Raw genomic sequence first — 15,129 nt, forward strand, 5'->3', positions numbered from 1 at the left:
ACTGCTAAAGCAACAAAGGTGTTTTTCAAAGCTAAAAAATTGTCAATTCTTGAGTGGCCAAGTTAATCACCCGATCTGAACCCAATTGAGCATGTCTATTATATGCTGAAGGGAAAACTGAAGGGCACTAGGCCCCAAAACAAGCATAAGCTAAAGATGGCTGCAATACAGGCCTGACAGAGCATCATCAGAGAAGACACCCAGCAACTGGTGATGTCCATGAATCACAGACTTCAAGCAGTCATTGCATGGAAAGGATATGCAACAAAATACTAAACATGACTACTTTCATTTACATGACATTGCTGTGTCCCAAACATTATGGTGCCCTGAAATGGGGGGACTGTATAAACACTTTTCTACATTGCAATTTCTACATGATGAAACCAAAATGTATAGAAATACAAGTGCTGGATTATTTCACTGCCTCTTTTGGTTCAAAGGTTTATACTTACACATCTTTGGTCATCTGGTTCCATTCCTTTTTATTACAAATATTTAGAGCATGATGGTCAATGTTCCACAATTGCCATCCATCCTTTTCTCAGTGACCTAGGATGAGCAATTGGTTCACATACCAGAAGCTTTTCTGTTACCTGCTTTTTATTAATTTTAAATTTTGAATATTTCAACCATCCTCATCTCAGACTCTAGCAGCATCATCCTCCTAGAGATGTTCTCAGTGCTTCACTGCCTGTTTACTGTTTACATGCCTGTCGAAGATTGCTGAATTTCCTCTTATTTGCTTATACTTTGCCTTCTTCTCATTTTTCATTTTGCTTCTGGGCTTTCTGTAATATTGGTTTGATTCTCTTCTGCAAAGCACCTCTTGGTGATGTAATTTATGAAAGGCACTGCATCACAGCTATTCACCATAAGTAGTTTAGCAATGGCATTTTGAAAATACTGCCTTTTCTTTTCCAGTTTGCACTGGAGCGCAAATGGTTTTAAATTAGATAATTGATAAAACCACATTTATAGTTAGGTTTCCAAGTTTTGAGTGACATTTTTGATCTAATTTATATTAAAATTGTTTTAATGCAGCAATTTAACATTTGGTTGGAGAGCAGTTCACCTGAACAAGCGGTGCCTTTTTTGTGGCCCGAGGAGAAACCTTTCAGTAAGCAACAAGTTTTTGACCTCAATTTTCATTGATATGGGCAGAATGGATTCATGTAACTATTCATGTGTCTAATAAGGTAATAAGTTACTTTCTTTTTGTCCAGCTCCCATTGGGCAAGCATTGCATCGACTGCTTCTGATCCAGGCTTTCCGGCCCGATCGCCTCTTGGCCATGGCTCATATCTTTGTGGCTACAGTTTTAGGAGACACTTTCATGTCCTCAATCGAACAGCCATTGGACCTGGCAACTATTGTGGAGACCGAGGTATGAGACTGCAATGGCTTTTGGTTTTCCAATGCACGGAGAATGAATTCCAAGCTATTGTTTACTTTTCGCTATAAAATCGGGAAAGAGAATGCTTGACTCCTCCTTCCAAGTAGCTTGATATTTCTATTTATTCAATCTTTTCCTGCATTTTAATATTTGCGAATGGGTAACTCATACTGACTAAAACATTGTGGTGAGCATTTTAAATGGATATATTTTAAATCTTTTGAAATTATTTTGTTTTTTATTGACATTGTCCTAGTCTGCAGCCAAGCAACTTGCATGGCTAGTTCAGCATAAAACGATGAAGGTTTGTTTCTATATGCAGGATGAGCTATCTATATCACTTTTTTAGGTGAAACCAAACACTCCTGTTCTCATGTGTTCCGTACCTGGCTATGATGCTAGTGGACGTGGAGAGGATCTCGCAGCTGAGCAAAACACACAAATCACATCAATTGCCATTGGTAAGAGTTCTTTAGTGTCTGTAAATATTGTGTGCTCACTGAAATTTGTTTACCTTTGTCGTGATTTGAGATCTCAAGTGGATGCATCTATTGAGTATTTCATTATTTTATCTGCATGTAGGTTCTGCAGAGGGTTTCAGCCAGGCAGAGAAAGCCATAAATACTGCTGTCAAATCTGGCAGGTAAGCTATTCTGTTGATCTCACCAGTACAATATGTTCTTCACATATATAGATAGCAATCCTGTAGTTAGTACTTGCACTCTGATACTGTTGTGTTGTAAACAACCTATTCCCTATTGCCTTAAAAGGTGGGTGATGTTGAAGAATGTACATCTTGCCCCTGGGTGGCTCATGCAGCTGGAGAAGAAGTTGCACTCCCTGCATGCACATGCTAACTTCCGACTTTTCCTTACCATGGAGATCAACCCCAAGGTAGGACACTGGAATTTGACTGAATTGCTAACGTTTATGAATTTTCAGCTTCGTGGATATTTGACTAGTTACAGCCACTTCCATTGCTCATACATAGCTAAAAGATGTAAAGGTAGATTCATTTATATAACAGCAGGGAAAGCAAATATTTTGTCTTTAGTAAGCCTATACAATGGCTAGTATATATACAAAAGCAGTTTAACAGGACAATAGTTTCTGTTATGCTTTATAACATTATTAGTTATCTTTAGATCACTATTAGATAAACACAAAATGCTGGAGTAACTCAGCGGGCCAGGCAGCATCTCTGGACAGAAGGAATGGTCCGTCCCTTCTCCATAGAGATGCTGCCTGACCTGCTGAGTTACTCCAGCATTTTATGTCTATCTTCGGTGTAAATCAGCATCTGCAGTTCCTTCCTTCACTTTAGTTCACTATTCATTATTGACCATACAGGAAATTAACTAATTTGTTATTATTTTGTAACGAACCACTGGGAAGTGTAGAGTTATGATCCTCCAGCAACTTGATCACTGTTATCAAGAACATAAATAAAACAATCTCATTATAATTTTGGAAATAAAAATCAATGTTTTCTTCTCTTTTTTTTTTAAAGACAGTGCCGGGGTAATTCAGCGGGTGAGGCAGCATCTCTAGAATAGGTGACATATTGAGCGAACTCTTCTTCAGACTCTGATTGTAAAGAAGGGTCCCAACCTGAACGGGCGCCTATCCATGTTGAGTCTGAAGATGGGTCCCGACCCAAAATGTCATCCTATCCATGTTCTCCAGGGATGCTGCCTGACTTGCTGAGTTACTCCAGCACTTTGTTGGGTTTTTTTGTAAGCCAGTATCAGCAACTCCTTGTGTCAATGTTTTTCATTGTCTGATTAACAGAATTTTTATAACAAAGGCAAGTTTTAAGTTATTTTACTGTCCAGCTGCTGATGTTTGATTTAGAAATAAAACTTTTTCCAGGGCAAATTGTTTGGAACTTCTGAAATAACCCTTTAATTTGTTTGCAGGTTCCAGTGAACTTGTTGCGAGCAGGACGCATATTTGTATTTGAACCTCCACCTGGTGTGAAAGCCAACATGCTGAGGACTTTCAGTAGCATCCCAGTTTCCAGGATGTGTAAAGTAAGAATAAACTTAGATTTAACTCCAAATGTTTAATTGGTAAATAAGGATAGAGTTCCCTGGTTCCTCATCTTCCTCCCAACCAGCCACCGCATCCAACACATCATTCTCCGACATTTTCGTCACCTACCTCCACCACCCCTTTCCAGAGACCACTCCCTCCACAACTGTTTGATTCACATCCCTTCTCACGCAAATTAATCCCTCCCCAGGTACTTTTCCTTGAAATCGCAGGAGAAGTAACACCTATCCCTATACCCCCTCCCTCTCATCCACCCAGCGACCGCAGCAGCCTGTCTAGGTGAAACAGGGCTTCACGTATACCTTCTCTAATCTCATGTAATGTATTTGGAATTCTTGACGTGGCCTCCAGTACATCAGCAAGACCAAGCATAGACTCGACAACCATTTCGCCGAATACCTGTACTCAGCCCACCAAGGCCTGATGGATCTCCTGGTTGTTAACCAATGTTACTCGTCTTAATATTCCCATACTGACCTTTCCGGCCTGTGGCCAAAATGAGTTCGCCTACAATGAATGAACGTGAATGCTCCAATTCTAGGTAACGACAACTCCCCCCTCCTCTCTCCCATGCTCCACCTGGACTCGCACCTATTTCTGCTACATTCCTTCCTCTAGCTTCAGTTTGCAACACTTCAATCATTTTCTTACACATTCTGTCTTTTCACCTCTGGCCTTTGTCCAATCATCTGCTGATCCAAATAAAAACTCAACTTTATCCACCTATTACTTGCCAGGCGTGGTCCTGCCTCTCATCTAGCTTTCCTTCACCCTCCCCACAATCAGTCTGAAGATGGATCCCCACCCTAAACGTCTCCTCTCCATGTTCCCCAGAGATGCTGCCCGGCCTGCTGATTTACTGCAGCACTTTGTGTCTTTTTTTTTGTAATCCAGCATTTAAAGTTCCTTGGTACACAAAAATGCTGGAGAAACTCAGCGGGTGCAGCAGCATCTATGGAGCGAAGGAAATAAGCGACGTTTAAAGTTCCTTGTTTCTACAATAATTTACAAAAGTTTTTGAAAGCTCCAGCAAAATGTTTAGCCAATGATTCTTGTGTGGAGATAACCTTGCATGAATGTATTGTTCTTGCAGGCACCAAATGAGCGTGCGCGGTTGTATTTCCTCCTGGGCTGGTTCCATGCTATTATTCAAGAACGTTTGCGATATGCACCCTTGGGATGGTCCAAAAAATACGAGTTTGGTGAATCAGACTTAAGATCAGCCTGTGACACAGTGGATACGTGGCTGGATGATACAGCGAAGGTAAGTCTGTGCAGAACATTGAAAGTAATGCAATGATACATCGCTGTATCGATCAAATCATGATACTACTGAATATAAAACCTATGGCTGTGCAATGTGGGGAGGTGCTATAGACCTGCACGGGAAGGTAGACGCTCCCACCTCCATGAGTCTCGGGCAGATGTGCGCTCCTCAGCCTGGGAAGGCAGTCCATCTAGAAGAGGGAAAACTCTGATTTAAAACCTCCACTGCCTTGTGGCCATATCCAGTCATGGAAAAGGCTCCAAGAGTAAACCTCAAGAAAACCCGGAGTCGTAGTCTACAATCTCGCTCTGGCAGCTCCTGCGACGGCGCTGGTGCCAAACTGTAACGGCTCTGTTGTTCCTTTGGATCGATCAGCGACGTGGAGAGGGGGGACGAGCTGCATGGGTAACAGCTTGTCCTCCATATGACATCGCCCAGGCTTGCATCCGACCAGGATGCATCACCCATGGTCAGTCATGACCGAGAGGGGCCTACTACTATGGCTGTGCAATGTAAACAAGATGATTAGTTCCATGTTGTCAGGATTTAGAGGCAAGATTCAAACGAATAACGTGGATGTTACTGATTACGACCAGTTGTCGGAAACACATTCTTGGTATTTTCCTTATTAATAGAAGGTCAGTCTGCACTTGGGTTGAAATGAATTGCTTTTTGTTGTGGAATAATGTGAAGCTACCCATATTTAGCTTAAATTCAGAGGGGATTGTCGATTTAGAATTGTGAATTGTTGTGGATACCTTTTTTTTAAAACTGATGTATATTTTAGGTGGTTGATATACAATAAGCATGTTTTGTATACAATACTGCTGTTTTATATAATTTGTGGTGTTTATGGAGGAGGTAGATAAATTATTAAATAATCAGGGTGTCGAGTTCTCTGCAATTGGCATGGAAGAGTGGCCAGGGGTAGAAATGGTAATATTGAGCGGTGGGATAGTCTGTGGGTGCTAGGTGGCCTATTCCTTCTATTTATGTGCATCAGTATGTTTTCCGGAGGACATTAGATCTTTGGGTGTGTCTAATATCTCAAAAAGGAATGAGCAGTCTCAAAATAAACACTCATTTTGGGACTGAGATGAGAAACTCATTCAAAGGATTATGAATCTCTTGAGGATCACTCCCCCTGAATATTGGGTTGATTAGAATTGGCCAAGTCAACTAGCCAATGTAATCTTCTAATTCAATTCTTGATTTGTACTAAACCCAAACTACCTTTAGTTATAGGCAATAATTTGGTCACCAACAAACAAACTGAGAAATCTATAGCAATGAGAACCCACAATCAGTCTGTGTATGAAGTTTAAAGTTGATCATTTATTTTCGGTCCCAGTAAAGAGCAGGTGTTGCAGTGAACCTGTGGGATGTATTTCTAACCTACTTCAACAATAACTTGCTTTTCTGCAGGGACGCCAGAACATTTCACCTGATAAAATTCCTTGGTCAGCTCTGAAAACCCTGATGGCACAGTCCATTTACGGTGGCCGTATTGACAATGAATTTGACCAGCGATTGCTCAACTCCTTCTTGGACCGATTATTTACCACCGCTAGTTTTGACAGCGAATTTAAATTGGCTTGCAAAGTCGATGGACATAAGGATATTCTAATGCCGGATGGAATCAGGTAAAGATCATTTAAACAGCAATTAAATGAAGATACGATGTTTGCTGTTGGACATGATTTGTATAATTGTTATTTAATTAACAAATGGTGATTTGCATGCAGGCGAGAAGAATTCATACAATGGGTTGAGCTGCTTCCTGATACTCAGACTCCATCCTGGCTGGGTTTACCCAACAATGCTGAGAAGGTGCTTTTAACCACACAGGGTAAGTATTAGATTTCCAATTACTTAAGTAGTTGAAAGTGTTGGGTTTTGAAAAGCTGACAGTACTTCCATATAATTTTAGAAGAAAGTAAAAACATAGAATATACTTTCTTGAAGTGACCAATGAAAAGATCCATGGATAATTTCATTAAAAACTGATCTCGGGCTGCTGCTGATCAGACAAACAGCACAAAAGTACATGCGCTGGAAAAAAACTGACAAGTTTAATGACATTTGTGTTGTTACACAAGCACAGAAAAACATGTCAGTTACAGAACTAACATTGGTAGAAGGAAACTCTATCTTATTTTCTCAATGTAATCTTTTCCTTGTGAAATCATCACTTTTTTATTTTGGATTTAAATTTGTCTCTTTTCCCATTGTATATCCATACGTTTAAATTGAGAAGCATCCTAGCTGGGCTATCTTTTAATCGTTTGAACCTTATCTGATTCAGGCACTAACATGCTCAGCAAGATGCTGAAAATGCAGATGTTGGAGGATGAGGATGACCTGGCTTATGCAGAAACTGAGAAGAAGCAGCGCACAGGATCCACTTCAGATGGACGGCCAATCTGGATGCGAAGTCTTCACACCACAGCCAGCAACTGGCTCCAACTTATTCCAAAGTCACTTAACCATCTTAAACGCACAGTCGACAACATTAAGGTTGGATTAAAGTGCAGGGCAAATTATGTATTTCTAAAACGCTACTTTTCACATGATCCCTAAAGGTTACAGGGTTTGCAAGGAGTAATACGTTACTGGCACAATGGCAGCCAGTGTGGTCAGGAGGGTATCATGGAACATTAATCAAATATGATTCATCCGGTTCCTATTAAATAGGGAAAGATTTCATCGGAACCCGAGAGGCAACTTGTTCGCACAGGTGGGTACATAAAAAGAACTGCCAGAGGAGGTAGTTGAGGCAGGCACTATAACAATGCTTAAAAGACAATTGGACAGGTACATGGATAGGAAAGATTGGCAAGACAAGCATAGACCTGGCGACCGTTCCGCATAACACTTGCGCTCGGACAACCAAGGCCTACAAGATCTCCCAGTAGATTTTAATTTTAATTTTAATCCCTTCCCATTCCCATATTGACCTTTCTGTCCTGGGAGGCCTCTATTGCCAGAATGAGACCACACGCAAACAGGAGGAACAACACCTCGTATTCCACTTGGGTAGCTTATAACCCAATTTATCAACATTCTCCAATTTTAGGAAAACTCTCACATCCCTTCCTCCTCCTAGATTTGCACCTATTTCTCACCTCCACAATTCGCGACTCTTCAATCCTTTTGTCTTGCACCTTTTTTCATCTCTGGCTTTGATCAACCATCTGCCTATCAAATCCCTCCCCTCACCTATGTTCACCTATTTCCTGCCTCTCCTCTCTTCAGAATGAAGAAGGGTCTCAACCCGAAACAACACCCATTCCTTCTCTCCAGTGATCATTCGCTGAATTACTCCAGCATTTTGTGTCTACCTTCGATTTAAACCAGCATCTGCGGATTTTTCCTTTTCCTTTCCATTTGGTCTCCTCTATTCTAGCTTTATTTCATCTCCCCCTCATCCCCTTACAATCAGTCTTGAATAAGGGCCCAACCCAAAACATCAGCTATCTATGTTCACTAGAGATGCTACCTGACCTGCTGAGTTACTTCAGTAATTTGTGTTGTTTTTGATAGGAAGGATTTAGAGGGGTATGGGTCAGCCTTGGGTAAATGGAACTAGCTTGGTTATTGAACATAGACAAAAATGCTAGAGAAACTCAGCGGGTGAGGCAAGATCTATGGAGCGAAGGAAATAGGCAACGTTTCAGGTCGAAACCCTTCTTCAGACTGATGTGAGGGTGGGGGGGGGCGGGAAGAAGAAAGGAAGAGGTGGAGCCAGTGGGCTGAGGGAGAGCTGAGAAGGGGAGGAGAAAGTAAGGACTACCTGAAATGATAGAAGTCAATGTTCATTTCGCTGGGGTGCAGACTGCCCAAGCAAAATATGAGGTGCTGCTCCTCCAATTTACGGTGGTCCTCACTCTGGCCATGGAGGAGGCCCAGGACAGAAAGGTCGGATTCGGAATGGGAGGGGGGGTTGAAGTGCTGAGCCACCGGGAGATCAGGTTAGTTATTGCGAACTGAGCGGAGGTGTTCGGCGAAGCGCTCGCAAAGCCTGCGCTTGGTCTCACCGATGTAAAGCAGCTGTGTTCCAATAGTTATTGGATTGCAACCTAGAGCAGCGGATGCAATAGATGAGGTTGGAGGAGGTGCAGGTGAACCTCTGCTGCACCTGGAAAGACTGCTTGTTATTGAACAGTTATTTTCTTAATGTATCTGTAGACTGAATGAAGGAGATAGCAGAACTGCAGTGATTTTCACATCCAAATATATTTTATTCATAATTTTGACCTTTTCCCCAAATTATGGCCTAATTGTTATTTTTTAAGCTGTAACCTGGGTTGTGGTAGAAGATGCTGAAAATGAAAGCAATTACTGATTTTATACTTGAAGAGTGAAAAAAGAAATTAGAAATATTAATGGAGACTGTGACCAGATTTATAATGTCTTTCCATTCTTCTGACAGGAGACAGTAATAACTATTAATGTCGTTAAAATGTCCATAAGCATCTGAAGTACAAAACGAAGGGAAGAATGATGCAAATGTTTATCTTTACAGGATCCATTGTTTAGATTCTTTGAAAGAGAAGTGAAGAGTGGAGCAAAGCTTTTACAGGATATTCGCCAGGATCTGGCTGATGTAGTACAAGTATGCGAGGGGAAGAAGAAACAGACCAATTATCTGCGGACGTTAATCAGTGAAATGGTGAAGGGTAAGGAAATTAAGCTGCAGTATATATTTTGTAAAGTTAAATGAAAACATTTAAAATGGTATAGCTTTTGAAATAGCGGCACAAACTTACATAAATTTATATATTGTACTGAAATCACATCTTGGGTTATCGATGGGGCAGAGCTGGTAATGTGGTGACTCTGTACTGACTCAGTGGTCTTCATGCATGGTGGAGTCAATTGGACCCTAATCTTCTGTGTTCCAATAGTTATTGGATTGCAATATACTGTATGGGGAAAAATGTTGGCTCTTTGGTAGAAAACACAAAAGCCGAGTTGCTATTCAAAGAGACTTGTACCACAACATTCTAAAGCTAATGTGATGGTGCAAGAACGCACTAGGAAGGCAAGTGGTATGTTGGTCTTTAGTGGGAGAGGATTTGAGTTTAAAAAGATGTATTGAAAATGTTTTCCAGTAATTAATATTGCCTTAGTGAGACCACTTCAGCAGTATTTTGTGGTTTTGATTTCCTTACTTAAACAAGATATGCTTGCATTTAGTGAAATGCAGTGAGAATTCACCTCGTTCCCAAGGTGAGTAGAAGAAATTTGAGCTGATCTCATTCTAAATGGGCACAATTTTTAGAAAGCTGAAAAGGATAGATATTTGTTCTTCTCGACTGAGGAGTCGAGAGTTAAGTGATCACAGTCTTGAATACCAGGTCGGCTAATCAGGACTGAAATGAATAGATATCTCTCAAAGCCTGGTGAAGAATTAGAATTCTTTCTCCTGATGGGCTGTGGAGGCTCAGTCATTGATTTCAGGTTTGAATGAAATCAGACTTTTAGATATTGGGGGAAATCAAAGATTACGGAGGTACAGTAATAAAATGGTGTTGAAATAATCTGCCATGATCCAATTGAATGCCCGTCAACCCGAACTTCTGTGTGTTATGGATTAGAAATTTGAGCTTTGATTTGCTTCTTTTAAAAAAACCTGGGGTTATTTGAGAACAAATGCCATAGTGCAGATACTGTCATGGCTCGATTCAATTATGTCCATTAAAGGAGTAACATGTAACTATTAGATGCAAAGTACTGAGTAAAAGTTGATTCCTCTTTCCTTGCCCAAAAAAGGTATCTTGCCTCACAGTTGGATCCGTTACACAATCCCTGCAGACATGACAGTCATTCAGTGGGTGGCTAACTTCAGTGAACGCATAAAGCAGTTGCAGCAGATATCTCAGGCAGCATCCACAGGAGGTGCTAAAGAACTGAAGGTTGGTATTCACACCCACCATATATTATATACACCCACTTTATTATTGTTCAATATTGGTGTTTTCATGACAAGAGGCTGCTTTTAAAAATATATTGTTGATCAGTTTTATGAAAAGTGGCTGCATTAAATGAGCTCCATGTACAATTACCTGTCTTCGGGAATATAGTAAGAAGAGGTTTAGGTTTGTACTTATCTGCTCTTGGCTGTTGCCACAAAATTGTAGCCTGCCTGCACCAGCGACACATTGGCAGATGAGGCTGGAGTAAACCCCCACTTACACCAAGGACAACATCTGCATTTTTTGTACACACTTGTTAAGCTAACAAAAATTAACACACTAAAAATGTATTAAAATCAGAAAGGCTTTCATTCATTTGAATGAGATTACCATGCCAGCACAGGCTCTCATGAGATTTCCTATCACTCTTGTCGAGCATTCATTCCAGGCAATCATCTACGACCTTTGTACAGAGTACTGAGCCTTTGCTCAACATGTATTAAAGAACATCTCTGTTTATCCATAAGTGATCAGATAGTTGAAGTAATTTGTTAAAGTCTCACCATTAGCAAACAATAATGTGAAGCTATGTTATAGAAGTGAACATCCTATCATGGTATTCAAAGGATATTGGGCAAATTGACCTTTTCCAATTAAAACAATGGTTGAAATATATAGAATGCTGACATAAAATGTTTTCCTGCTGTTATTTTTCCTGCAGAATATCCATGTTTTCTTGGGTGGTTTGTACGTGCCAGAGGCTTATATCACAGCAACACGGCAGTATGTGGCTCAAGCGAACAGCTGGTCGTTGGAAGAGCTTCGACTGGAAGTCATTGTCACCAATAATCAGAACTCGGTATTGGATGCTTGCAGTTTTGGGATAACAGGTTAGTAGTGACAATGGATATCACACTGAGTTACAATGATATAGAATTTGCCTTAAGGAAATCTGTCACATCGCAGAACTGAGCTTTATCAACATTTGGAGCTTTCCTAAATAAATGTTCTATTCTAACTATTTTGCCTGTGGGTACATACCCGTGCCAGCAGTTTCACTACCCTACTGTTGATTCAGGAGTCCACAGCAGCTAAAATGGTCACTTTATTAATGCCGATATCTTTCATTCAGTTTTGGTCATTTCACATGACCATTTTTCTCCATTTGTCCAGTTAATGACAACGTGGGTACATTTGGCAAATGTTTGGTATATTATGCAGTCTTCATAACTAGTTGCTAAAACCAACTGGTTTCCAGAACTAGATAAAACCAAAATCCTGTGGGTTGTAAAATACAGTATATCTTGTATTTGCTGTGTACTTACGACCTGCTTACCATTGTATTTCTGCTATGTTAAATTGGCACGTACCATGATGACTGCATTCTAAACGTTAACATTGCATTTCTACAGGCCTGACACTTCAAGGTGCCGTATGCAACAACAACAAGCTGTCTTTATCCACTTCCATATCCACTGAACTCACTCTTACACAGCTTCGGTGGGTTAAAGAGACGTATGCTGAAAAGAAAGCTAATGTGGTGAGTAATTATCTGTGGACAAGGGGGACTAGCTCAGGAAGGTACCTTGATACAAAAGTTAGTGGTTTTGCAGATAGTGAAGATGGTTGTGAAAGATTACAGCAGGATCGACTTGAGATCTTGCTCAAGACTGGTCCTAATGCCATCGTACATTCCCCTGATGTTTCCTGTTATGGCGGCCGTCTGAATGTCCTCAACAAGACAGCCCCCCTCAAATTCTCCACTGGGGAAGTAATCACAGCCAACAGATGGGTGGAACACTACTCCGACCACTATTCGAGAGGGAACACTATGTCCTCACTAAGCTGTGTCTAGTAGTCATTGGCACAACGTCAATGTTGTAGAGGTGTACAAAATCATGAGAGGAATTGATCGAGTAGATAAATAGAGTAGGGGAATCGAGAACATAGGTTGAAGCTGAGGGGGAAAAGATTTAATAGGAATCAGAGCGGTAACTTTTTCACACAAAGGGTGGTGGGTGTATGAAAGAAGCTGCCAGAGGAGGTAGTTGAGTCTGGGACTATCCATCGTTTAAGAAACGGTTAGACAGGTGCATGGATAGGACAAGTTTGGAGGGATGTGGACCAAGCACATGCAAATGGGACTAGTGTAGCTGGGACATTGTTGGTGAGTTGGGCTGAGAGGCCTGTTTCCACACTGTATCACTCTATGACTATGATGGGCATGGACAAGTTGGGCCAAAGGGCTTGGTTCTGTGCTGAATGAGTGACTTGCAGATTTGCTCACAAAAACTGCATACTATTCCGGATATGATCTTATCAACAACTTTGCAGCTGTAAAATGACATCCCAACTCAATGTCCCATCTGATAAAGGCAAACTCATATATTTGCAAAGTGATGTATTTTGGAGTGCTAATCCAGGGCTAATACAGTGACAGGCAGGTAAATCAGCTGTGATCACACTGATAACTTTAAAAAGCATCTTTGCCATCTGTTTCCTAATAAATCTAATTTAAAGAATATTTTGTTTTAATAGCTCCAACATTTGTTTAATGCCCTTGCAACTTTTTTTTAATTTACAGGTGACACTTCCCGTATACCTGAACTTCACGCGTGCAGAGCTGATATTCACTGTTGACTTTGACATTGCGACCAAGGAAGATTCTCGCTGCTTTTATGAGCGTGGTGTCGCACTGCTCTGCACAGAATAAAACCCAATTATTCCAACGGCAGAACTTGGCCTCGTTACATAATTACATTTGCATGTGCATATATTTGTAACTAATTAGAAGCTGTCTTTCAAGGTAGTGAATGATTTTGGAAGGAATTGGTTATTAAGGAAAATGGTACAAGTTAAGGGGAAGTTTTAGTGGAAATGGTTGCTGAGATTCAAGAACTGGAAAATATAACATGTAATTTGGTTCATGGCTGATTTTACAATTAATAAAATTATACATCATGAATAGGAGTTCGAATTTGTTGGAAAACATTGAATATCTAAATATTGTCCTATACTGGATTAACATTTTCTCTTCATGCTTTGTGTAACCATTATTTTAGTAGGTTCCAATTTGTTAGTGGAAGAGCCATTTAATAGAATGTTGTTCATCCAGTTACTGTATTACCAGTGCTCTCTTACTTATTTTACCCCTTGCCTTTCCCCCCATGATAAATTCCATACTCCAGTGATCAGTAAAGTTAGTATAGCTTCCTGCTGTATCTTATCACCCCCTACTCGCACATATGTGCAGAAGGACCTGATCGAAACCTTAGAGTTTATAGTTATGTTGATGGGTAACCCAATGCCATCATGTTTTTTTAAATGCCTCGGTGTTAGAGCCAGTAGAAATGCATTTTTGCTGTCCTTGTTAAAACCAAAACACATTCATACAACATGAAAACAAGTCCTTTGACCAGACCAACCTGCCTGTGTTTGGTCCTTCTAAATCTATCCTATCCATGTACCTGTCCAAATGTTTTTTTAAATCCTGTGATCGTACCTGCCTCAACTATCTCCTCTGGCAGCTTGCTCCATGTACCCACTGCCTTTTGCTCAGATTTCTATTAAATCTATTACCCCCTCTTGCCTTCATCCTATGTCTTCTGGTTTCATGATTTCACTACTCTGGGTAAAAGACTTTGTGCATTTATCCTATCTATTCGTCTCATGAGATCACTCATCCTCCTGCGCTCCAAGGAATAAAGGTACTAGCCTGTTTAACTTCTTCCTATAGCTCAGGCCCTCAAGTCCTGGCAATGTCCTCGTAAATCATGTCTGCACCAATTCCAGCTGAACATCAATGTTACAACTGAGAATGTGTGCAGTGGAAATGAGTCTATTGGGGGAGGTACCAGGAAAAGTTTAGTGCTAACTATGGCAATAAGGATTAGCACTACAATTAAATGATTGGCTTCAGCTGTGGGCACACATGGTGAAGGACACATATGAAGATTCCTCTCACTGTTCCCTGGTGCCTGCAGTGACACGTGCTCCTTTCTGAATACCTTTTATCTAATAAACTATCACCTGTCACATTGCCAATGGGCCAGAGGTTACAGCAGTGTCACTTTGATGCCCATGAAAGCAGTGATTCTACTTGTAGATAATTCCAAAATATTTTACAGAACTGTAAAACATTCCAAAAATGTTTTTACTTTTTACTTTAATGTATGGCTGCAGAAACGGCATTTCGTTTGGACCTCAAGGGGTCCAAATGACAATAAATTGAATTGAATTGAATTGAATTGAATTCTCAACAGAGAAAAGGGCTACTAATAATCTTCAGCATGGAATGTACTGGCTACCACACTGGGCATTCTTACCCAAGAAGTGCAGGACTGTTAGACACACTAATCCTGGCAGTTTTCTGGCAAACCTCTTCTGTATTCGCCAAAAACCTCAACATCCTTCCTATAATGGGGCAACCAGAACTGCACAAAATGCTCCAAGTGCAACCTATCCAAAGTCTTATAAAGCTGTGACATGACTTC

At 40.6% G+C, this 15,129-nt stretch overlaps 2 protein-coding genes across 5 annotated transcripts in view; one reads left to right on the top strand and one right to left on the bottom strand.

Moving 5' to 3' along the window:
- dync1h1 (dynein cytoplasmic 1 heavy chain 1) overlaps positions 1 to 13,601 on the top strand; it is a 104,176-nt gene extending 90,575 nt beyond the window's left edge. For all 4 annotated transcript variants that reach the window (XM_033026525.1, XM_033026524.1, XM_033026526.1 and 1 more), the window contains 15 exons: positions 1,045 to 1,120; positions 1,227 to 1,387; positions 1,746 to 1,857; positions 1,979 to 2,039; positions 2,167 to 2,290; positions 3,316 to 3,429; positions 4,545 to 4,715; positions 6,144 to 6,361; positions 6,464 to 6,567; positions 7,024 to 7,235; positions 9,244 to 9,397; positions 10,494 to 10,636; positions 11,358 to 11,526; positions 12,049 to 12,176; positions 13,221 to 13,601. In XM_033026525.1, the coding sequence (XP_032882416.1) occupies positions 1,045 to 1,120; positions 1,227 to 1,387; positions 1,746 to 1,857; positions 1,979 to 2,039; positions 2,167 to 2,290; positions 3,316 to 3,429; positions 4,545 to 4,715; positions 6,144 to 6,361; positions 6,464 to 6,567; positions 7,024 to 7,235; positions 9,244 to 9,397; positions 10,494 to 10,636; positions 11,358 to 11,526; positions 12,049 to 12,176; positions 13,221 to 13,349 (2,076 nt within the window). In that variant the 3' untranslated portion in view covers positions 13,350 to 13,601. The remainder of the gene's footprint in view (positions 1 to 1,044; positions 1,121 to 1,226; positions 1,388 to 1,745; positions 1,858 to 1,978; positions 2,040 to 2,166; positions 2,291 to 3,315; positions 3,430 to 4,544; positions 4,716 to 6,143; positions 6,362 to 6,463; positions 6,568 to 7,023; positions 7,236 to 9,243; positions 9,398 to 10,493; positions 10,637 to 11,357; positions 11,527 to 12,048; positions 12,177 to 13,220) is intronic.
- Positions 1 to 15,129, bottom strand: part of LOC116976681 — a 43,230-nt gene that overhangs the window by 1,447 nt on the left and 26,654 nt on the right. The window lies entirely within an intron of this gene.

This window comes from Amblyraja radiata, chromosome 9, assembly GCF_010909765.2.
Source record: "Amblyraja radiata isolate CabotCenter1 chromosome 9, sAmbRad1.1.pri, whole genome shotgun sequence".
In the NCBI taxonomy this organism is placed as follows: domain Eukaryota; kingdom Metazoa; phylum Chordata; class Chondrichthyes; order Rajiformes; family Rajidae; genus Amblyraja; species Amblyraja radiata.